The sequence below is a fragment of the Triticum aestivum genome, chromosome 3B (genome assembly GCF_018294505.1).
Source record: "Triticum aestivum cultivar Chinese Spring chromosome 3B, IWGSC CS RefSeq v2.1, whole genome shotgun sequence".
Taxonomy (NCBI): domain Eukaryota; kingdom Viridiplantae; phylum Streptophyta; class Magnoliopsida; order Poales; family Poaceae; genus Triticum; species Triticum aestivum.
This window is the reverse complement of record NC_057801.1, coordinates 753,115,313-753,140,068: the sequence shown is the minus strand read 5'-3', so window position 1 is coordinate 753,140,068 and position 24,756 is coordinate 753,115,313. Positions and strand designations below refer to the sequence as shown.

Below are 24,756 nucleotides of genomic sequence, written 5' to 3'. Positions count from 1 at the left end.
CTCGTTAATATTATTTCACGCATGCTGAATCTCCTCAGGCACCATATTTCATCATGCATTTCAAATTCTTCATATTATATGTCAAATGCATGTATGAATTACAAGATATAGGGGGAGATCTCCATGATTCAACTCTTCAAGTGTGCATTGCTTCAAAAGCAAATTCCTCACTATGCACATCTTCAGGGGGAGTTCTTCTATATCTTGCAATCAAATTCCTCAATATCAGTACTTACACTTCATATGTTTATCCCCGTTGAAAACTTAACCTATATTGTCATCAATCACCAAAAAGGGGGAGATTGTAAGTGCATCTAGTGCCCCTTAGTGATTTTGGTGTATTGAAGACTTATAGGTTAAGGGACTAATGTGTTTATGAGTGTACACAGGTCTATAAGTCTATGAGGAGTTTGATATTTACAGAGAAAGTCGACCCCTAAAAATGAATATCTTCGACTGAAGATTTTGGTATTTCTGAAGACTTTCATGAAGACTTTGAAAGTGAAGAAATTGGTGTGTCCGTGAAGACTTGATATTCATGCGAGGAATATGAAGCTTGAAGACTTTCGTTTTCATAGTTTTGTTTTTCTCCTTCTTGAGTCATAGGAAACACCGTACTGTTAAAGGGGGTCGAGGAAATACTAAGGAAAAATTTCCATGTGATGCTCAACTCAAAATCCTACACCTACCAATCCCTTCGAGTGAAGCCATTGGAAATCTCATACAGTTCAGTCAATTTCTTCAGAGACAGAGACGAAGTTCTTCTGGTCGCTGAGGAATTTGTTCTGACTGAGGAGTTAGGAATTCGCCAGTGCGGATTGCCTACACAGTGAGGAACATGATAGCCCTGAGGAATTTGAGAGTCAAATTTCCGACCGTTGCTGTGCTACGCGCCAGCTCTCCCAAAATATCTTATCCACATAACGGTCATATCATTGAAGGGCATTTATGTCTTATCATGTCGGGCTGCTCCCTAGGCTATAAATAGCCGCCCCCTACAACCACTAGCTGGTTGGCTGCTCCGAGAGAAACTGACACTTGTCATTTGAGAGCAACCCATCCTCCGAGGACTTTGAGCGAAAATCATCGAGTGAGGAAAATCCAAACCCAAACACCCACAAACCCAAAGTGATTGAGCATCACTGAAGAGATTGATCCTGCGTGGATCCGACGCTTGTTACCTTTGAAGACTGTGCTTCTTCCAGACGGTTAGGCGTCATGGTCTAGAGCATCCAAGAGGAATTGTGGATCGCCGAGTGACCGAAGTCTGTGAAGGTTTGGAAGTCGCCTGAAGACTTACCACGAGTGATTGGACGAGGTCTGTGTGACCTTAGTTCAAGGAGAATACGGTGAGGACTTGGTGTCCTGAGCTGCGTGCTCAGTGACTGGGTGTCCGGGACTGTGTGTCCTCGAGTTTAAATACTCAGCCGCTCCAACCAGATGTACAACTAAGACAGCAGTTGGAACTGGTCTACCAAATCATTGTCTTCACCAACCTTACTGGTTCTATTTCCTCAACTCTTTCATTTCCTCATTACTGTGTTGAGTGTATGTTCATATCTGTGTTTGAAGACTTTGACTGAAGACTTTCTCAATTTCCTCAGTTCAATTTCTTCAGTCTGTTTGTCTTCATCTTGTGTTATCCTGTGTTTACGCTTTCTGTACTCTGTGTTTGTCTTCATTTCATCATGATGACCATGTGTGTATTCTATCATGCCTACTTCTGAGTACTTATTCCGCTGCAAGTAGTTCTTCGCTAAGGAATTTCCTCACCGGCAAATTCCTCAGTGAAGAATTCATAAAAATCGCCTATTCACCCCCCTCTAGTCGATATAACGCACTTTCAACCCACGGCTTGGAAGCCTGGTGTATTCACCTAAAACCCCGGGTTAACCTGCCTTCATCAAGTAAGCCACTCCTATCCAGGTAATCCTGGCATGACCCGCCGAACGTTTGACAAGTTACTCTTATACAAGAACCTGAACTTGTCAAAGTTAAAACGACGATTGGTTAGTTGGAGGCCCATCTTAAAAGGCTTTGTCAAAGGGTTTAACTCAGCGGCCTAGCAGCCCACGAAAAGCCTCGAATTTGGGCCAGGCAGCCCTCGAAAAGCCTCGACTACAAGTTTTATTTTCTTTTGCTTTTTGCAAAGTTTTATCTCTTTTTTGATCAAGTTCTAAGTTAAACCGGTGTTTACTAACCCGGCCTGACTATAAGTCATTTCATTAGTCCGGTGTTTCTTAACCCGGCATGGCTTACAGTTATCAGCTGTTAGCACATAATCCATTATGAACCGGCATCTCTTAATCTGGTCTGGCATTGACTATAAGTCGCCAGGATGATCATCCGGTGTTTATTACAACCCGGCACGGGTTTATTACAAACCGGCAAAATATGAGGGGAGTTATCATACTCAAGATTTGGGTTATCACCCTTACTACAAAAAGTTGGTAAACCAGCGATGTGATTCAATGTCACGGGTATGATATATTTCATATTTGATTATTCTTAAGTGCAGCCTTGGTTATAAACCCGGGTTATATGTTGGGCATTATGACCCGTCCGGCGGTAAACCGTCAGGACACTTTAAACTTGTTGTATGCAGAAACAGGTTGAATAAAGCATAAATACAAATCACCGGTGTTTATTAACCCGGCCTGGCTTTGGACTATAAGTCGCCGGTATATATTTGGATTGCGCCATTGGAATTATGCACTTATAAATCATTGGGTATATTATTCAAATAACCAACATGGCTGGATTTTTATTATGGTTATCAATAACCAGTATTATGATTAAGGTTTTTAAAATCGCTTTAGCGCAAGGACTATCATATTATCAATGGATATGATTTATTCTACAATTGAAGGAATAGTCCCGAGTTGCTGCAGGCTTACAACCCGGCACTTGGGGGCTACATTATTTAAGTTGAGATTACATCAAATATGCAAGTCTCATGTCGCTGCAAGCATGCACCATGACACTTGGGGGCTAATGCAAAGTCATTTTTTGCTCATATTATTGAAGACCCGACTCATCACATTATAATGAGCCGGCCCTTGGGGGCTACCAATTGCTCCTGTCAACAATTCAAGGTACAAAGCTTTTTATTCATTATATTAAAGGGTCCAGTGCTCAGTTGGTAAAGCACAAGGCTCTTAACCTTGCGGACGTGGATTCAAGTCCCATTATGGGGGTTACATCATATGATGTTATTTTCATTAAAGTATATATCAAGTACCAGCTCAATATTATCTTACCGAGCCGGCCCTTGGGGGCTACACATCATTGCTCAAATATATATGATTATACCTACAAAGTCCCTGCTCATTATTGCATAATGACCCGGCCATTGGGGGCTACACTGGTTGAAGTTTTTATGAGTATAAGACAATTACAAGTCCCAGGTTGCTGCAAGCATGACAACCCGGCACTTGGGGGCTACATAATATGGAGTATTCAGTTTTTACTAAGTGACTGGGATGAACAACATGGATTTCTTCTTAAGTAGCAGTATTTATATTGAAGCAAGTCTTAAGCCATCACTTTGTTCTCCTCAAGACTTGGGGGCTACAGGTATTATATTATTATCGAAGAACTATTTTCAAATTCTCTGTTTTGAGCAAACCGGATTGACCCGGCGTCACTAATCATTACGACCATATGTCTGCAACCTAGCATCATCAATAATCATAAACCGGCGTTGGCAACAATCATGACCCGGAATTATCAGTTTTTATAACACGACAATCGTGGTAATCATAAACCGACAAGTTTTACATCTTCAAGCCGGCTGGATATCAGTTGAATATGTCAGAGACTAATATTTTTGTCAAGTCAGAGCATTGAAGGCCGATTCAAGTGGATTCTTTATTTACAAAATATTTTCTACAAGCAAATTGATTATGAAGCTGGTATATTGACTCGGATTTTTTAGAAGGAAGAAATGACAAAGAATTAAGGATGATCAAGTGCCGGTTTATAAGAATATTTAAACCGGAGCACAACCCCATAAATTTGTTCTTGTGTTTATGTTGCAGATCAGTTTAACATGGATAAATCCAAATTAAACTAGGGGCTAATGTCGGGGATATACCCCGCGGTGTAACACGGCCAGAAGTATAACCCGGCTGGAGCTCGGCGATTCACTGGCGACCCGCTTGGACCTGGCGATTTACGATTTATTGGTGATCCGGCAGGCGGGTCAGAGGAGCGACAAAGACCCGGTAGCCCAATGGGCGGTTCATGAAAGGTCGACTCATGTTATGGTAGGCCGGTTTAAGAGGAAGACATAAGGAATATTCTCCTACAAAGGAAGCAATACTAGGACTCCACTTATAATAGAGTAGTCCTAATCCAACTAGGAATAGTTCATGTAAACCGCCCCTTCAACATATATAAGGAGGGGCAGAGCTCCCCAAAGAGGGACAAGCAAACAACAATCTCTAGGGCTAGACACAACTAGAGGAAAGCCGGTTTACGGCGACTCTCTCGTGATGATAATGAGACCTAGCCACAAACAACATGTAGAGCTATTACCGGATGATGTTTCCCGGGGCCCGAAGCTGTCTAAATCCTTGTCTTGCGTTGCGTCTCTCGATTCCGCCTAACCCCTCTCAAACTACCGCATAGATGCGTTGGACTCGCGACTAAGTCCTTCTGCTAGGACATCTGACGTGATATTTCCACGACACTTTTCGAGATCCATGACTGTGTTGGAAATATGCCCTAGAGGCAATAATAAAAGTATTATTATATTTCATTGTTCATGATAATTGTCTTTTATTCATGCTATAACTGTATTATCCGGAAATCGTAATACATGTGTGAATACTTAGACCACACTATGTCCCTGGTAAGCCTCTAGTTGACCAGCTCGTTGTGATCAACAGATAGTCATGGTTTCCTGACTATGGACATTGGATGTCGTTGATAACAGGATCACATCATTAGGAGAATGATGTGATGGACAAGACCCAATCCTAAGCATAGCATAAAAGATCGTGTAGTTCGTTTTGCTAGAGCTTTGCAAGTGTCAAGTATCTCTTCCTTCGACCATGAGATCGTGTAACTCCCGGATACCGTAAGAGTGCCTTGGGTGTATCAAACGTCACAACGTAACTGGGTGACTATAAAGGTGCATTACAGGTATCTCCGAAAGTAGCTGTTGGGTTGACACGGATCGAGATTGGGATTTGTCACTCCGTATGACGGAGAGGTATCTCTGGGCCCACTCGGTAATGCATCATCATAATGAGCTCAATGTGACCAAGGTGTTGGACACGGGATCATGCATTACGGTACGAGTAAAGTGACTTGCCGGTAACGAGACTGAACAAGGTATTGGGATACCGACGATCGAGTCTCGGGCAAGTAACGTACCGATTGACAAAGGGAATTGCATACAGGGTTTGATCGAATCCTCGACATCGTGGTTCATCCGATGACAACATCGAGGAGCATGTGGGAGCCATCATGGGTATCCAGATCCCGCTGATGGTTATTGACTGAGAGCGTCTCGGTCATGTCTGCATGTCTCCCGAACCCGTAGGGTCTACACACTTAAGGTTCAGTGACGCTAGGGTTATGAAGATATGTATATGCAGAAACCCGAATGTTGTTCGGAATCCCGGATGAGATCCCGGACGTCACGAGGAGTTCCGGAATGGTCCGGAGGTAAAGAATTATATATAGGAAGTGCTATTTCGGGCATCGGGACAAGTTTCGGGGTTATCGGTATTGTACCGGGACCACCGGAAGGGTCCCGGGGGTCCACCGGGTGGGGCCACCTGTCCCGGGGGGCCACATGGGCTGTAGGGGGTGCGCCTTGGCCATCATGGGCCAAGGGCACCAGCCCCTATAGGCCCATGCGCCTAGGGTTTCCCCCTAGGAGGAGTCCTAGTGGTGGAAGGCACCCCTAGGTGCCTTGGGGGGGAGGGAAACCTCCCCTAGGCCGCCGCCCCCCCTAGTAGATCTCATCTACTAGGGCCAGCGCCCCCCCTTGGCACCCCTATATATAGTGGGGGAGAGGAGGGACTTCATACACCAGCCCCTGGCGCCTCCACCTCCCCCCGTTACGTCTCTCCCTCGTAGTCTTGGCGAAGCCCTGCTGCTGTGACACCCTGCATCCACCACCACGCCGTCGTGCTGCTGGATCTTCATCAACCTCTCCTTCCCCCTTGCTGGATCAAGAAGGAGGAGACGTCTCCCGTCCCGTACGTGTGTTGAACGCGGAGGTGCCGTCCGTTCGGCGCTGGTCATCGGTGATTTGGATCACGTCGAGTACGACTACATCATCACCTTGCAAGCTTCCGCACGCGATCTACAAGTGGTATGTAGATGCAAACTCTCTCCCTAGACTCGTTGCTTAGATGAACTCATAGATGGATCTTGGTGAAACCGTAGGAAAAATTTTAATTTTCTGCAACGTTCCCCAACACTGGCATCATGAGCTAGGTCTATGCGTAGTTCTCTTTGCACGAGTAGAACACAACTTTGTTGTGGGCATGGATTTTGTCATCTTACTTGCCTCTACTAGTCTTTTCTTGCTCAACGGTATTGTGGGATGAAGCGGCCCGGACCAACCTTACACGTACGCTTACGTGAGACCGGTTCCACCGACTGACATGCACAAGTTGCATAAGGTGGATGGCGGGTGTCTGTCTCTCCCACCTTAGTTGGAGCGGAATCAATGAAAAGGGCCCTTATGAAGGGTAAATAGAAGTTGACAAAATCACGTTGTGGTGATTCGTAGGTAAGAAAACGTTCTTGCTAGAACCCAATTGCAGCCACGTAAAAGATGCAACAACAATTAGAGGACGTCTAACTTGTTTTTGCAGCGATTGATCATGTGATGTGATATGGCCAGAAGTTGTGATGAATGATGAATTGTGATGTATGAGATCATGTTCTTTGTAATAGGATTCACGACTTGCATGTCGATGAGTATGACAACCGGCAGGAGCCATAGAAGTTGTCATTATTTTTTTTTTGTATGACCTGCGTGTCATTGAATAACGTCATGTAAACTACTTTACTTTATTGCTAAACGTTAGTCATAGAAGTAGAAGTAGTCGTTGGCGTGACAACTTCATGAAGACACGATGATGGAGATCATGGTGTCAAGCCGGTGACAAGATGATCATGGAGCCCCGAAGATGAAGATCAATGGAGCTATATGATATCGGCCATATCATGTCACAACTATATAATTGCATGTGATGTTTATTATGTATTATGCATCTTGTTTACTTAGGACGACGGTAGTAAATAAGATGATCCCTTATAAAATTTCAAGAAGTGTTCTCCCCTAACTGTGCACCGTTGCTACAGTTCGTCGTTTCTAAGCACCACGTGATGATCGGGTGTGATGGATTCTTACGTTCACATACAACGGGTGTAAGACAGTTTTACACAGCGAAAACACTTAGGGTTAACTTGACGAGCCTAGCATGTGCAGACATGGCCTCGGAACACGGAGACCGAAAGGTCGAACACGAATCATATAGAAGATACGATCAACATGAGAATGTTCACCGACAATGACTAGTCCGTCTCACGTGATGATCGGACACGGGCTAGTCGACTCGGATCGTGTAACACTTAGATGACTAAAGGGATGTCTAATCTAAGTGGGAGTTCATAATTTGATTAGAACTTTATTATCATGAACTTAGTCTAAAACCTTTGCAAATATGTCTTGTAGATCAATGGCCAACGCTAATGTCAACATGAACTTCAACGCGTTCCTAGAGAAAACCAAGCTGAAAGATGATGGCAGCAACTATACGGACTGGGTCCGGAACCTAAGGATCATCCTCATAGCTGCCAGGAAACAATATGTCCTAGAAGGACCGCTAGGTGACGCTCCCGTCCCAGAGAACCAAGACATTATGAATGCTTGGCAGTCTCGTGCTGATGATTACTCCCTCGTTCAGTGCGGCATGCTTTACAGCTTAGAACCGGGGCTCCAAAAGCGTTTTGAGCACCACGGAGCATATGAGATGTTCGAAGAGCTGAAACTAGTATTTCAAGCTCATGCCCGGGTCGAGAGATATGATGTCCCCGACAAGTTCTACAGTTGTAAGATGGAGGAGAACAGTTCTGTTAGTGAGCACATCCTGAAGATGTCTGGGTTGCACAACCGTATGACCCAGCTGAACATTAACCTCCCAGATGAGGCGGTCATTGACAGAATCCTCCAGTCGCTCCCACCAAGCTACAAGAGCTTTGTGATGAACTACAACATGCAGGGAATGGAAAAGACCATTCCTGAAGTGTTCTCGATGCTGAAGTCAGCAGAGGCTGAAATCAAGAAAGAACATCAAGTGTTGATGGTCAATAAGACCACTAAGTTCAAGAAGGGCAAGGGTAAAAAGAACTTCAAGAAGGACGGCAAAGATGTTGCCGCGCCTGGTAAGCCAGTTACCGGGAAGAAGTCAAAGAATGGACCCAAGCCTGAGACTGAGTGCTTTTATTGCAAGGGGAAGGGTCACTGGAAGCGGAACTGCCCCAAATACTTAGCGGATAAGAAGGCCGGCAACACCAAAGGTATATTTGATATACATGTGATTGATGTCTACCTTACCAGTACTCGTAGTAACTCCTGGGTATTTGATACCGGTGCCGTTGCTCATATTTGTAACTCACAGCAGGAGCTGCGGAATAAACGGAGACTGGCAAAGGACGAGGTGACGATGCGCGTTGGGAATGGTTCCAGAGTCGATGTGATCGCCGTCGGCACGCTGCCTCTACATTTACCTACGGGATTAGTTTTGAACCTTAATAATTGTTATTTAGTGCCAAGTTTGAGCATGAACATTGTATCTGGATCTCGTTTAATACGAGATGGCTACTCATTTAAGTCTGAGAATAATGGTTGTTCGATTTATATGAGAGATATGTTTTATGCTCATGCTCCGATGGTCAATGGTTTATTCTTAATGAATCTCGAGCGTAATATTACACATGTTCATAGTGTAGATGCCAAAAGATTTAAAGTTGATAACGATAGTCCCACATACTTGTGGCACTGCCGCCTTGGTCACATTGGTGTCAAGCGTATGAAGAAGCTCCATGCCGATGGACTTTTAGAGTCTCTTGATTATGAATCGTTTGACACGTGCGAACCATGCCTCTTGGGCAAAATGACCAAGACTCCGTTCTCCGGAACAATGGAGCGAGCAACCAACTTGTTGGAAATCATACATACTGATGTGTGCGGTCCAATGAGCGTTGAGGCTCGCGGAGGATATCGTTATGTTCTCACTCTCACAGATGACTTGAGTAGATATGGGTATGTCTACTTAATGAAACACAAGTCTGAGACCTTTGAAAAGTTCAAGGAATTTCAGAATGAGGTGGAGAATCAACGTGACCGAAAGATAAAATTCTTACGATCAGATCGTGGAGGAGAATACTTAAGTCACGAATTTGGTACACACTTAAAGAAATGTGGAATCGTTTCACAGCTCACGCCGCCTGGAACACCTCAGCGAAACGGTGTGTCCGAACGTCGTAATCGCACTCTATTGGATATGGTGCGGTCTATGATGTCTCTTACCGATTTACCGCTATCATTTTGGGGATACGCTCTAGAGACAGCTACATTCACTTTAAATAGGGCACCGTCTAAATCCGTTGAGACGACACCGTATGAATTATGGTTTGGAAAGAAACCTAAGCTGTCGTTTCTAAAAGTTTGGGGATGCGAAGCTTATATCAAGAAACTTCAACCTGAAAAGCTCGAACCCAAGTCGGAAAAATGCGTATTCATAGGATACCCTAAGGAAACTGTAGGGTATACCTTCTACTTAAGATCCGAAGGCAAGATCTTTGTTGCCAAGAATGGATGCTTTCTGGAAAAAGAGTTTCTCTCGAAAGAAGTAAGTGGGAGGAAAGTAGAACTCGATGAAGTACTACCTCTTGAGCGGGATAGTGACGCAGCACAGGAAACCGTTCCTGTGATGCCCACACCAACTGAAGAGGAAAACAATGATGATGATCAAGGTACTTCGGATCAAGTTACTGCTGAACTTCGTAGGTCCACTAGGACACGTTCCGCACCAGAGTGGTACGGCAACCCTGTCCTGGAAATCATGTTGTTAGACAACAATGAACCTTCGAACTATGAAGAAGCAATGGTGGGCCCGGATTCCAACAAATGGCTTGAAGCCATGAAATCCGAGATAGAATCCATGTATGAAAACAAAGTATGGACTTTGACAGACTTGCCCGATGAACGGCGAGCGATAGAAAACAAATGGATCTTTAAGAAGAAGACGGATGCGGATGGTAATATTACCATCTATAAAGCTCGACTTGTCGCTAAGGGTTATCGACAAGTTCAAGGGATTGACTACGACGAGACTTTCTCTCCCGTAGCGAAGCTAAAGTCCGTCCGAATCATGTTAGCAATCGCCGCATACTATGATTATGAGATATGGCAGATGGACGTCAAAACGGCATTCCTTAACGGGCATCTTAAGGAAGAACTGTATATGATGCAGCCGGAAGGTTTTGTCGATCCTCGGAACGCTAACAAAGTATGCAAGCTCCAGCGATCCATTTATGGACTGGTGCAAGCATCTCGGAGTTGGAACATTCGCTTTGATGAGATGATCAAAGCGTTTGGGTTTATGCAGACTTATGGAGAAGCCTGCGTTTACAAGAAAGTGAGTGGGAGCTCTGTAGCATTTCTCATATTGTATGTAGATGACATACTCCTGATGGGAAATAATATAGAATTTCTGGACAGCATTAAGGCCTACTTGAATAAGTGTTTTTCAATGAAGGACCTTGGAGAAGCTGCTTATATATTAGGCATCAAGATCTATAGAGATAGATCGAGACGCCTCATAGGTCTTTCACAAAGCACATACCTTGATAAGATTTTGAAGAGATTCAGAATGGATCAGTCCAAGAAGGGGTTCTTGCCTATGTTACAAGGTATGAGACTGAGCTCAGCTCAGTCACCGACCACGGCAAAAGATAAAGAAGAGATGAGTGTCATCCCCTATGCTTCAGCCATAGGATCTATTATGTATGCCATGCTGTGTACCAGACCCGATGTAAACCTTGCCGTAAGTTTGGTAGCAAGATACCAAAGTAATCCCGGCAAGGAACACTGGACAGCGGTCAAGAATATCCTGAAGTACCTGAAAAGGACAAAGGACATGTTTCTCGTTTATGGAGGAGACGAAGAGCTCGTCGTAAAGGGTTACGTCGACGCTAGCTTCGACTCAGATCTGGATGACTCTAAGTCACAAACCGGATACGTGTATATGTTGAATGGTGGAGCAGTAAGCTGGTGCAGCTGCAAGCAGAGCGTCGTGGCGGGATCTACGTGTGAAGCGGAGTACATGGCAGCCTCGGAGGCAGCACATGAAGCGATTTGGGTGAAGGAGTTCATCACCGACCTAGGAGTCATACCCAATGCGTCGGGGCCGATCAAACTCTTCTGTGACAACACTGGAGCTATTGCCCTCGCAAAGGAGCCCAGGTTTCACAAGAAGACCAGGCACATCAAGCGTCGTTTCAACTCCATCCGTGAAAATGTTCAAGATGGAGACATAGAGATTTGCAAAGTGCACACGGATCTGAATGTCGCAGATCCGCTGACTAAACCTCTCTCGCGTGCAAAACATGATCAACACCAGAACTCTATGGGTGTTCGATTCATCACAATGTAACTAGATTGGTGACTCTAGTGCAAGTGGGAGACTGTTGGAAATATGCCCTAGAGGCAATAATAAAAGTATTATTATATTTCATTGTTCATGATAATTGTCTTTTATTCATGCTATAACTGTATTATCCGGAAATCGTAATACACGTGTGAATACTTAGACCACACTATGTCCCTGGTAAGCCTCTAGTTGACCAGCTCGTTGTGATCAACAGATAGTCATGGTTTCCTGACTATGGACATTGGATGTCGTTGATAACGGGATCACATCATTAGGAGAATGATGTGATGGACAAGACCCAATCCTAAGCATAGCATAAAAGATCGTGTAGTTCGTTTTGCTAGAGCTTTGCAAGTGTCAAGTATCTCTTCCTTCGACCATGAGATCGTGTAACTCCCGGATACCGTAAGAGTGCCTTGGGTGTATCAAACGTCACAACGTAACTGGGTGACTATAAAGGTGCATTACAGGTATCTCCGAAAGTAGCTGTTGGGTTGACACGGATCGAGACTGGGATTTGTCACTCCGTATGACGGAGAGGTATCTCTGGGCCCACTCGGTAATGCATCATCATAATGAGCTCAATGTGACCAAGGTGTTGGACACGGGATCATGCATTACGGTACGAGTAAAGTGACTTGCCGGTAACGAGACTGAACAAGGTATTGGGATACCGACGATCGAGTCTCGGGCAAGTAACGTACCGATTGACAAAGGGAATTGCATACAGGGTTTGATCGAATCCTCGACATCGTGGTTCATCCGATGACAACATCGAGGAGCATGTGGGAGCCATCATGGGTATCCAGATCCCGCTGATGGTTATTGACTGAGAGCGTCTCGGTCATGTCTGCATGTCTCCCGAACCCGTAGGGTCTACACACTTAAGGTTCGGTGACGCTAGGGTTATGAAGATATGTATATGCAGAAACCCGAATGTTGTTCGGAATCCCGGATGAGATCCCGGACGTCACGAGGAGTTCCGGAATGGTCCGGAGGTAAAGAATTATATATAGGAAGTGCTATTTCGGGCATCGGGACAAGTTTCGGGGTTATCGGTATTGTACAGGGACCACCGGAAGGGTCCCGGGGGTCCACCGGGTGGGGCCACCTGTCCTGGGGGGCCACATGGGCTGTAGGGGGTGCGCCTTGGCCATCATGGGCCAAGGGCACCAGCCCCTATAGGCCCATGCGCCTAGGGTTTCCCCCTAGGAGGAGTCCTAGTGGTGGAAGGCACCCCTAGGTGCCTTGGGGGGGAGGGAAACCTCCCCTAGGCCGCCGCCCCCCCTAGTAGATCTCATCTACTAGGGCCGGCGCCCCCCCTTGGCACCCCTATATATAGTGGGGGAGAGGAGGGACTTCATACACCAGCCCCTGGCGCCTCCACCTCCCCCCGTTACGTCTCTCCCTCGTAGTCTTGGCGAAGCCCTGCTGCTGTGACGCCCTGCATCCACCACCACGCCGTCGTGCTGCTGGATCTTCATCAACCTCTCCTTCCCCCTTGCTGGATCAAGAAGGAGGAGACGTCTCCCGTCCCGTACGTGTGTTGAACGCGGAGGTGCCGTCCGTTCGGCGCTGGTCATCGGTGATTTGGATCACGTCGAGTACGACTACATCATCACCTTGCAAGCTTCCGCACGCGATCTACAAGTGGTATGTAGATGCAAACTCTCTCCCTAGACTCGTTGCTTAGATGAACTCATAGATGGATCTTGGTGAAACCGTAGGAAAAATTTTAATTTTCTGCAACGTTCCCCAACAGACTGTGCCTCTCACGGAAAAAAAATCCGTGCCTCCATGAGAACTAAATCCGGCCTCTCACGGAAAAAAAGTTGTTTTCCCTTTTCTGAGATGCACGCTTGTGCCTCTCGTGAAGCAAAAAAAATCCTTTCGAGAGATACGACTATGCCTCTTGCGAAAGCAAATTCGTGCCTCCATGAGAACTAAATCCGTGCCTGTGCCTCTCATGAAAGAAAATCCATATTTTTTCCAAAACCTAAGAAAAAATGGGGGAAAGCCAAAAAAACATCTAAAAGCTAAAAAACGTACAAAAAATTAAAAAAGGAGAAAGTGCCAGAGCGCGACACGTAACTAGAGCGCATCACTTGCGCCCTCCCAAAGTGATCCTTGCGGGGGCTCCCGAAGGAGTACCCGCTAACTAGTTGCTCTTCTATCTTCTAGTTAAATAAAGAAGCCAGATGCATGTGTTGGAGTCAACCGTGAGGTGCAGTTATAAAACTGCTTGGGTTGTCGATTAAACCATGCACCTGCGGTTGAAAGAATGTGGGATGACAGCGGTCCTCGGTCTGTTCTGTACGCTGGGAACGGCAAGATGACATGGCATCATGCATGTTAAAAATTAGACTCATGTGAATGCTAACATGGCATGAAACTGATGTGAACAGTGTGCATGTTGAAAGAATTGGTATTAATGGGACCAATTTCTTAAAAATGTAAGATGTAAGATGTGTCTGATACATTAGTAAGGGTGTTACGCATCAACCTTTGTACTACTAAATAATGTACCCACACAAACCACTTATCCTTTATCAAAGTTTTTCTCAACTGGTATTCAACGGATTTGACCCCCAAAACAGTACAATCTAATTCCTCGAAAAAAATAGTGCAATGTAATCTTCTTTACACTAAGTAATATTATGAAAAGAAGAGTACCGAAAAGCTAGATGTGTGCCTAGAAGCCATGTATCATCCTAAAAATGAGTTGCTCGACCATCCTCAATATGACGAGCCGCAACGGACGAGCTTTCGTCCTAGTCCTAACACAAGCATGGAGAGAGTCCACAAGCGTCTGTTAGTGGGCCTCGGGCCCGCCAGCGAGCGATCTGCTACCATATGTTGCTTTTATTTGTCTCAAAAAAAATGTTGCTTTTATTGCTGCAAATGCTAAATCTCGCTCATTATGAGATCGTGGCAACTATTGTCTACATAGTTTGCACGATAGATCAGCCCAATAAGTTGTGTGCGAGCGGTTATACTTATGGTGGGGATCGGTTAACCTTCCGTGCGGTTTTGGGGCATTTCTTATTTGGCGCTTTTACACATCCCCCCTTCGCGCTGGGCCTACCCATCTACCTTTTTTTATTTTCTGTTTTTTAACCCGGAAAAAGTGTGAACATCGACTGAATCGAACCAGCGACCTCCTCCATCAAGAACGCTGCAATAACCACCCCGCCACCTAACCTGAAGTGATTACTTACATATTTTTTCATATTTTCTTCTATCTTATTTTCTTTTTTCCTTTTCCCTTTTTTCTTTTTCTTCTTCCTAGTTCTCAAATTTGTGGACATTTTCCTAAAATTGATGAACTTTTTTCTGCAAAATTGATAAAATTTTATTCAAAATTGATGAACATTTTCAAATCATGGACCTTTTTTTTGGAAAATCCATGAGCTTTTTTTGATTTTGATTTTTGTTATTAAAAATTGATGACTTTTCTTAAATCTGAACTTTTTTTCAAATTCTATGAACTTTTTCCAAATCAATGAACTTTTTTTTAAATATGTGAAACTTTTTTAAAAATTTATTTCAAAAAAAGGTGCATCTTGAAAGAATTGGTTAGTGGGGGATCAACTTCTTAAGAATGTAAGATGTAAGATGTGTCCGGTACATTAGTAAGGGTGTTACGCATAAACCTTCATACTAAATATTGTACCCACACAAACCATTTATCATTTATCAAAGTTTTTGTGAACTGGATATTCAACGGATTTAACCCCCAAAATAGTGCAATGTATTCTTCTTTACACTGAATAATATTATAAAGAGAAGGGTACTGAAAAGCTAGAGACGTGTCCCCAAGCCCTGTATCCTCCCAAAGATGAGTTGCGCGACCATCCCCAATATGACGAGGCCGCAAGGACGAGCTTCCATCCTAGTCCCAAGTCCTAACACAAGCATGTAGAGTCCACAAGCGCCCATTAGTGGGTCTCGGGCCCTTGGTGCAACACAAGCACCAACGAGCGATCTACTACTCTATGTTGCTTTTATCGCCGCAAATGCTAAATCTCGTTCATTATGAGATCATAGCAACTTTTGCCTACATAGTTCACACAGTGGCCAACCCAATAAGTTGTGTGCGAGCATTTTTACTTATGGTGGGGATTGGTTAACCATCCACCCGGTTTTGGGGCATTTCCTATTTGGCACTCTGGGCGTCTATTATTGTGCATTTTGCAAACGTAAGAACATCCCCCTTCGCTCCGGACATTTCCTATTTTTTGTGTTTTTTTATTGATTTTTTTTCGGTTTTTCCATATGGGGAACGCTAAGATTTCGGCTGCTGATCGTGGTGAGTGTTCTGCCACGCGCGTAGCCGTTGGATCGCCCTTGATCCATGCGTCCTCATGCACATTCACACACTTCCATTATTTTCCCTACCAACTACGTGCCCACTTAATTACCTTATCTTGCAACATCACCTATGTTGCAAAAAGAAAACCGCAATAAGATCTCTGTTTGCAAAAAAAAATGCAACAAAATTTGTTGCAAAAAAAATCCCACAACACAACCTACGTTGCAAGTAGATCGTAACACAACATCATATGCAAATGTTTCTGCAACATGATCTTTATTGCAAAGTAGAGGAAAGGACTTTCAGCGCTAGATTGTGTTAGTTCCAACGACTCGTGAGATGACGGGTCTTTTGAAAAGATGCGCCGGCAGATGCGTAGCAGTCCCCTTTCCCTATTTGTTTTTTAATGTTTTCTATTCTTAGCACAATATAAATTAGATTAAGAACTCTAGCCCAATAAGAAACGGTCCAAACAGCGGCTGATTCCGGCCCAAGTCTACTCGCGCTCGGATCTGGCCTGGTGAGCCCAGCTCGATATCAGTAGAGCCCTCGCGAGAGTGAGAGAGGGGGTCGACCGAATCCCTAATCCCCAATCCCCAACCTCGAATGCCGCCGCCGCCGCCGTCAATGGATGAGCTGCGTCGGCCGCCCGAGTTCGACCACATGTTCACGGACGAGGCGTGGGCCAGCATGACCCAGGACACGCGGCGCCGGATCGTCGACATCTCGTGCCGGGTGGTAGAGGAGCCCACCCAAGAGGAACGCCGCATGCATCAACTCATCGCCGGCCCCGTCTTCACCGATGCCGCTGCCGTCGCTGAGGTACTGGATTTCGCGGACAGACATCACCGGGAGGCGGAGCGAGAGGACTGGGAGGCGGTGCTGCAAGGGCGGCATTACGCCGACGAATGCGCAGATGACGATGAGGACGGCAAGACCATGACGAAGACGACGACGGCGCAGACCGTGGACGCCCGGCCGCCGAAACAGACATTGTCCAGGGATATACAGAAATCAAAGGCTTTTCTGTGGACTCGATACCACCAGCTACACCTCCTACACCGACCTTCACCAGGTAAGCTAATTTTATATTGCACAACCAAATCTTTTTACCAATCAAAAATACTAGTGTTCTTCTTGATTTGGTGGTGATGATGATACAAATGGTAGTATGACCCAAACTACTTGATTTATTCAGCTCGGCCGGGTCCGATGAGATACGCTTCGTGTGAATTTGGTGGTGATGACAGATGCCCACACAATCCTGTCCCTATGCTACAGTTTCTTGATGTTATGGTCGAGCTGTATACGAAATCTTACTGTTTCGTCAAGTTTATGCGTGACAATATGCTACAATCGAATAATATCGAGGTCTATGGCGTGATCGCAGTAAGGGATCACCTGAATTTCTCACGCAACTACATTTTCCATTGCTCTAGAGAGAATGCACAAGCAGTGGACCCAGTATGTAATACTTCCTTGTTTCATACACATCCTTGATGTTATTTATGGAGAATATATTCAATATTACGTCTGATCATCATTGCTCTTCCCTACATTTTACATTTTAGAAAGGTGACTATTTATGCCTGAGGAATCCTGCAAGAGGAATACTCGCATCATGCTGCTTGATCGAAATTGATATAAAGGCCAAGGCCAAGGTGGCTGCTGAAGACTTGATTATTGTCTCTGGTTGCATGAAAGCATCTGAACAGTTTGACCCGTGGAGACTGAACCATGTCGATGATATCAACGGCAAGATTACACTGGAAACATGTGTTGTTCCTAGAGGCATGGAGGCTACTATAGACCTGGATTTTGTGGAGGTGCCTGCAGATGGCTTTCTTGTGCGCATGCGTGGCAACACTGTCCTTTCTCAAGGCTCCTACTCCTTCATTGATGAGCACTGCCGTGACACAGTTGGTTTTATACCATCTAGCGGGAAGCACATTCAAAAATTCGTTGCAGCCGTGAATCTAGGGGACACGCTGCGGATAGACTTCATGGAGGAGGGCCAAGACGCGCTTTCGTTTGTGGCGTCCAAGCATGGCGAAGAGGAGCAAATGTATCGGTTTAGCAATGGAGCGTTGGTCTCGGTGCGAGTTGTGTGGTCAACCATATTAAGTGTAGACGACTATGAAGAATGATCAGTGGCGCCTAGTTTTCAAAGTCAGCTCCTTTGTCGGTGTTGGAGTAGCCTGAGTTATCTTTTTCTTAGATGGAAGGCAAGAGAGAATGATATCCTATTTGCTATTTTAGCCTTGGTGTAAGTGTGCACAAGTGGATGCTGATTAGTGCTGTAATAATGTTTAAATCCGGTTGATACTGACTTTTTCGGTGATGGTGTAACGCTGATTATTCCATGGTTGATCATTTAGTAGATGCTCATTAGAAGCTATATGAATTGTCAATGTCACTTATTCGTGTATTGGAAGGAGCACTTATTTTTGGTCTGCTGATCATATATAGTGCTAAAGCCAGTTCTGGCAAACTTTGTGGAACCTGCCCAAAACAGTCTCCCTACGAATTTCTGAAATTATATATAAAAAAACTTAAGCCAGACATATAATTGAAATGTTTTTCATACATGAATTATGTTTGGCACTCTTATGAAATCAGCAAAGAAGTTTTTTTTTTGAAACCAGACGCAGTTCAAATTCAATGTAACTCGGGTGTTTTACCTCTTAAGTAGAAATGAGAGACAAGGAGAACTTGTGTTTGACACTTATGAAATGAAATCAGAGAAGCCAATCAAATACAAAACTGAGACACTATTACACTTATTCCTCATAATTAAACTGTGTTCCAAACATCTCCCTTAGCCACATTTCAAGCTTCTCCTAGCTGTTTACTTTGAGAAAATGGTTCTTGGATAACCAAGGTAATCATAGGAAGATACTGTTAGGTAGAAAACCCTAAGCTAGGGAAAATTCTAGAGCAAAATACTTTTGGTGTTCACCATGCGCTGCCTCTTGCTTTTGTTTCAGATAAGATAGGAGCTCGGACTGGGCTCTGAAATTGGATTAGGGGGACTAGAGTTTCCTCCCTTGCAGAAAAAAAAGGGCTTTTGCCAAATTGAGCTCACTCCAGTTTTCAGTACACATAGGAAACTTTCTGATGCATTACTACCAAGTAGACTTGCTGGGCCACTGTAAAGCATCTGCAACCAATTCAGTAGACAATGGCAGAACAATGGCTTCTCCTGCCGATTGACTTGAGCGCTGTATTCACCCAACCACACCCTTCGCTGTAGCACTCTACCTGACAAGTTTATCCAACATAAAGGTTCCAACTGTTAGTTAGTCAAAATTATAAGAATAAGAACAGACAAGTTCATACATCAGGAGTTTCTACACTGACACAGATACATACATGCAATGCAACCACCAAGTTTACTAGTATGTTCTATAACTATATACGATTTGGAGGTTAGCAATCTGATGCTTGATAGATTTACTTATGCAGGCATAGATCTTGGTGTAGCTACCTACCACGTCCAAGATGTTGTTCTGGATCTTCCAGGCCACCGAATGTGAATATCGAGCCACCAAGCACGGCTGAAGAATGGCACGCCTTGGAATACTTCATTGGTTTGACTGCCACCCATGATGGCATCCTTGGGTCGTACAGCTCAACAGTGGCCACCCCTGCTCTAGCCTCAGGATTGTAACCACCAATCGAGTATCTGAAAGCAACAAACGGCAAGACAAGGTAGGTATCTGCAAGTCATGATTACACCATCAACGATGCTTGGAGGCAAGTTTTGGTGAATCCTCCTGAGTTGTAAGAAAGTGCTAGCTCCATACTTACATCTTCTCATCAAGAACTGCCAGCGTATGGAAGCATCTTTGTGTATTCATGCTTGGGAGCATTTTCCAGTGAGGTTCCCTAGGATCAAGTCTCTCAGCGCAGCTGGCAACCAACACCGTAATGTTAGCCAAAAAAGTCCATGTATTATTCTCGCTTCAACAACAACTTCACCACCATGAAATCCATAGGAAATAGTCTAATGAGCATTGTAAAATGATTCATGGGTCACGGTCCGACTGTATCCCTGATAATCAGTAGATTAGGTGCTTAAGTCTAAAGAAACGATTCAGTTGATTACAGATTTACACTAGTCATTCAGTGTACAGTACTTTAACTTTAAGCCAAGTATTTCTCCATGTTCTTAAATAGAGGATTCACATGGGATTCACAAAGTCATTAATCAACATGAGTTTGTAACAGTAACTCTACATACAGGCAGAAAAAGGACATCACCTCCAAGTTTCAATACCATCATATCCACCAACCGCATAAATCGCACCATTGAGTTCCACACCAGCTAGAGCAGAGCGCTAAGGACCAAGTGGCATAAGTTATTCAGATAAAAGAAATCATCACATCCTACATAGGTAAAAAATCATATCCCAGAACAACATTATAAAGAACTAAGTAAGAAACCAAACTAGTAAGTAGAAAAATAAGATGGCATTTTGAGAGCACTATAAAAGTATGCATTTCCTTGAGCAGATTATATCTCTCCACGACTTGTCCTTGTTTCAGGCGAGGTTTAGGTACATTGTAAAACTAAAAAGATGGTAAAGACTGTTACTTGTCCACGATAAGGAAATTTGCAAAATTGAAGCAGATAAATGATGTAGACTAATAACTAGAGTTTGAAGCAGTTCTAATTTTTTTTACTATCTCAAATGAAAACCCAGTAACTAACAAGCTAGTTAATAAGTAACCACAGTTTTTTCTGAAAAAAAACACCACATTATTTCCTTCTTCTGGGTAGAGTACTATCGAATCACTGGTAATTTTATTTTCTTGCTCGGCAACATATACAGCAAACCCAAGATCAAATCAAACCATTACTTAATAACGGTAAACTGAATCAAGGATGATATGTTAAGAATGTAGGTAGCTATACCTTTCTCAGCATAGGCTGATTCTTTATCCACTTCCCATATGCAGGATCGAAGACCTCAACATCATGAAAAGATTTTGAACCATCTCCACCACCAAATGCATAGATTTTCCCACACAAGCTAACTCCGGCAAGGTTTGCCTTTGCACGGATCATTGGTAGGCATAGGGTCCAATCATCAGAGGTTGTGTCATAACAGCAAACTTCATGATAAAGATTAAAAGCACATATTAGGGCAGAAATGGCAACCAGAGAGATTTTGGGAAGGTAAACATAAAAATGATCAGCACCTGCATCAATGCTGCTTCCATACGGATGATCAGCACCGCCCAGAACAAATATTCTGTTGTCTAAGGCAACAGTAGAATTAAAAAGCCTTTCATCAGGCATTGGTTTCATAGGTATTAGTACGTCCAGGGAGGGCGAAAAGCATGAGAAACCTAGTGACGATGGACAAAACATGTCATCTAGACCACCAACAAGATAAATGACGTCTGAACCCAAACACTGTTTAATCAACTGGTTTACTGAATCATCTCGGGGTAAAGGGTCTATTTGAGAATTCAAGCCCTTCACAGTGCCATTCAGCTCAACAACTTTTTTCAGCAACCTGCCATTTTCTCCACGTAGGTATTTGACTTTGTCGATGGAGGAAGCCTGCATTCAATTATGCCAAAATATCAGGAACATAACACCAAAGAAAGCTCAAATTAGTAAAGGGTTTCCAACATTTTAAAACTGCTTGACCCTCCACATAAGAAGATAGTAAACTTGTTTAAACTACAGTCTACCTGAAAAGTTAACTACACGTAAGAACTTTTTCATATATGAGCAAATTCCATTTCGTCATGATTTATAGCCATGAGTTAGAAGCATGACAAACATCTTATTGTTTCCTAATCTTTAAGATCCAAAGGTTCAGTGTAACAGACATAAGGCATTTGAACATGGTACATCATTTCAAAACAGACCTGTTTCTTCTCCATAGTCGCTACACGCCCAGAGAGCTCTTCTACTACACCCATCAACTGCAGAGATAAAATAAATATGAGATATTTGAAGATAGACAATAAGCAGCATTTTAGCAGCGGTGGCATTTGAATTAGACAAACAAGAAAGCAGGGTGTTGGCAACACAAGCATCTTTGGGCAGTTACAACTCGTATTGTTTGCTTCTGAATAGGATTCATAGTCCAATCTGTGCACTAGCAAAGTAGAATACCTTGAATAAGCTTCAGGCAGTAGGCAAAAACACAGTAGTGTCACAAATCCATGACAGAGTGCAAGGCATGCGGCAGTGACCCTGCTTAAACTAACGAGCAGCATACACATATATACCTGGTCGAATAGCAGCACATCCTCGGTGCCAGAGGTGCTACATCCATCACTTTCAGCGTAATGCAGCCCTTGCAGCACCCCTTCCCTGTCACGTCGCTCCATTTGCCAGTGATATTCTTCTGCGGATTTCAAGACCTCACGAACAGCACCGGGATCCATGAAGATCCTCCACGGACGGCCAAGTGACTCAATTGGACCCTCAAAATCTGCATCCGCCCATCCGTGAACAATGAAAAATGAGATACTTTGCTAGTACCCATATCAAACTATCAGATACAAACATCACAAACATGAAAAATGGACCCCCATGTACAGTAGGGAAATGTTAAAATTTGTCAAATTTCTAGTGCCCCCTATCGTTTGGGACCTGGGGTGATGTGGTTGTCAAGGATTGGAGACCTAGACCAGCTTATTGACACACTGGGCTTAATGTTGCGTGTTGGGAACATGGGCTCAGTGTAGGTTAGGGTAACTACTACTATATGAAAAAAAAAATTGAATTCTCGGAGGAGGTCCCTAGCGAGTAGAGAGGAGGTGTGCGCCTACCGTCGGGGAGGAGGGAGGGGTCGGGGGGGTAACTGATGCTGCCGCCGCCGACGATGAGCTCATCGTGGATGCGGCGCTCCTCTTCGGTGGGCTCCTCTTCCACCCGGCACGAGATGTCGACGATCCGACGCCGCGTGTCCTGGGTCATGCTGGCCCACGCCTCGTCCGTGAACATGTGGTCGAACTCGGGCGGCCGCCGCAGCTCATCCATTGACGGCGACGGCGACGGCGACGGTGGCGGCGGCGGGATTCGAGAGTGGGGACTGTCGGCTGTCTCCGGGAGTTGCTGGTCGGCTAGGCGCTGTCTCCCAGTAATGCGAGGCGAGCTAGGCCGTCGTCGGATCCGGGTAGCGTCAACAGACTGGCGCGTGTCTCATGGGCCAGGCCCATCCCCCAATTTTGCGCAGCCGATTTGTTTTATTCGTCTTTTTTTTCTTGGGAGGGTGCTGCAGGCCGGCGCGTGGCAACTCAAAATGGCAACGGGGACGGGGATCACCGGGGGGCACGCCATCGTCCCCGCCCCGATCCCCACTAGCCCCGCCCACCTTCGCGGGGGGGGGGGGGGGGGACAGTCCCCATGCCCGCGAACAACGGGTACCCGATCCCCATGGGGATCTCCATGGATACCAATAACAGTAAAAGAGGAGCTACACAACAGTAGTATATTGGCATCAGTAAAAGAGGAGCACAAGTGCACAACATCAGTATATTGGCAGCACAAAACAGCAGTAAAAGAGGAGTAAAACATCAGTAAACTTTTGACAAATTTAATCATACATTATAGCAGCACAACAACATTATATTGGCAGCACAAACCACAATAATTTTGACAGCAATCCTCCATTAGAGAAGCAAAAGAATAGTAAATTAGCAGCACAAACACAATATTTTTGACATAGATTCAACCATCCCATGTCTGACCACAGTAAGTTTGACAGATTCAACCATCTCGACTCAAGTCTGACCACATACTGGAAGTACGAATGGCACAAACAACAATACTTAGTACGATTACAAGCCGGAAGTTCTAATTCTTAACACCAGTTGACAAGCATGGATGGAAAAATAAATGAAATGAAGACTTGAAGAGACCATCACAGTAGCTTATTGGTCCTCCATTTTCTTCATTCTTGACTCCATGGAGGCAAGCAGCAAGGCTAATAGTTATTGCAAGTGGAGAGTTCCTCATCCCGATCATGGAAATAGTTCAAGATAATTTAGAAAGTTGCAAATGAAATAAAGACATAGGATGAGAGTTGGGAATGTCAAGTTACCATTGGTTCATCCTCATCATCAAGGCAAGTTTGAAACTCAGTAGACAAAGATGAATTGTTCTCACCTAAAATTGCAAACAATGTAAAATTAGATGGCAGTAGTGTAACTGATTCAGGTATATATTCTAGTAAATTGTCTAAGCAAAAAAAAGTAGTGTAAGAACAACACAACAGCAGTAATAGGAGCAAAAGAGCACATTTGAATTGTCTTACCTAGCATGCCAGCATTAGACCAAGCCTGCATACACATTATAGCCTCAACCATCTTTGGTGCAAGCCTACTGCAGTGAGGGCTAAGAATTCTACCACTTGTAGAGAATGCAGATTCCGATGCTACCGCTGTGACCGGAATAGGCAAGATATCATGAGCAATGAGTTGTAGAGTTGGATATTTTATCCCTCCAAACTTCCACCAATTGATGATATCAAAATCAGGTGTTCTTGGCAAAGTTGGCTCTTCTAAATACATATCTAGCTCTGTATGAACCAACATAGATGAAGCAGTAGGTTGTGAAGACATGTACTGTTCAAATATGTCAAAAACTTCTTCCTGTGAAGCTGAATCAGTGGGCTGTGAAGCAGTAGCAACATTTGATGTTCCCGTAGAAGAGGCATCTTGGTATTGAACCAACAATTCTCAGAGCAACTGCTTCACGCGCTCAACCTCCTAATTTGCAGCCTCGGG

The 24,756-nt window shown here is 44.3% G+C and overlaps 2 protein-coding genes across 3 annotated transcripts; one reads left to right on the top strand and one right to left on the bottom strand.

The window, feature by feature from the left end:
• Window positions 1-16,549: 16,549 nt before the first annotated feature.
• On the top strand, window positions 16,550-18,340 carry LOC123072206 (uncharacterized). The gene is made up of 3 exons (XM_044495773.1): window positions 16,550-17,074; window positions 17,198-17,463; window positions 17,571-18,340. The coding sequence occupies exons 1-3, from the start codon at window positions 16,606-16,608 to the stop codon at window positions 18,144-18,146; spliced, it is 1,311 nt and encodes a 436-aa protein (XP_044351708.1). The 5' UTR covers window positions 16,550-16,605; the 3' UTR covers window positions 18,147-18,340.
• A 415-nt stretch (window positions 18,341-18,755) lies between these two features.
• On the bottom strand, window positions 18,756-23,121 carry LOC123072205 (kelch-like protein 8). 2 transcript variants are annotated; one of them, XM_044495771.1, is made up of 8 exons: window positions 22,798-23,121; window positions 22,252-22,457; window positions 21,886-21,942; window positions 20,918-21,571; window positions 20,263-20,339; window positions 19,810-19,911; window positions 19,491-19,684; window positions 18,756-19,260 (listed from the first exon to the last, which is right to left on the bottom strand). In XM_044495771.1, the coding sequence occupies exons 1-8, from the start codon at window positions 23,006-23,008 to the stop codon at window positions 18,983-18,985; spliced, it is 1,779 nt and encodes a 592-aa protein (XP_044351706.1). In that variant the 5' UTR covers window positions 23,009-23,121; the 3' UTR covers window positions 18,756-18,982. The 2 variants fall into 2 exon arrangements, with proteins under 2 accessions (XP_044351706.1, XP_044351707.1); XM_044495772.1 differs by having other exon boundaries at window positions 19,555-19,684.
• Window positions 23,122-24,756: the final 1,635 nt, after the last annotated feature.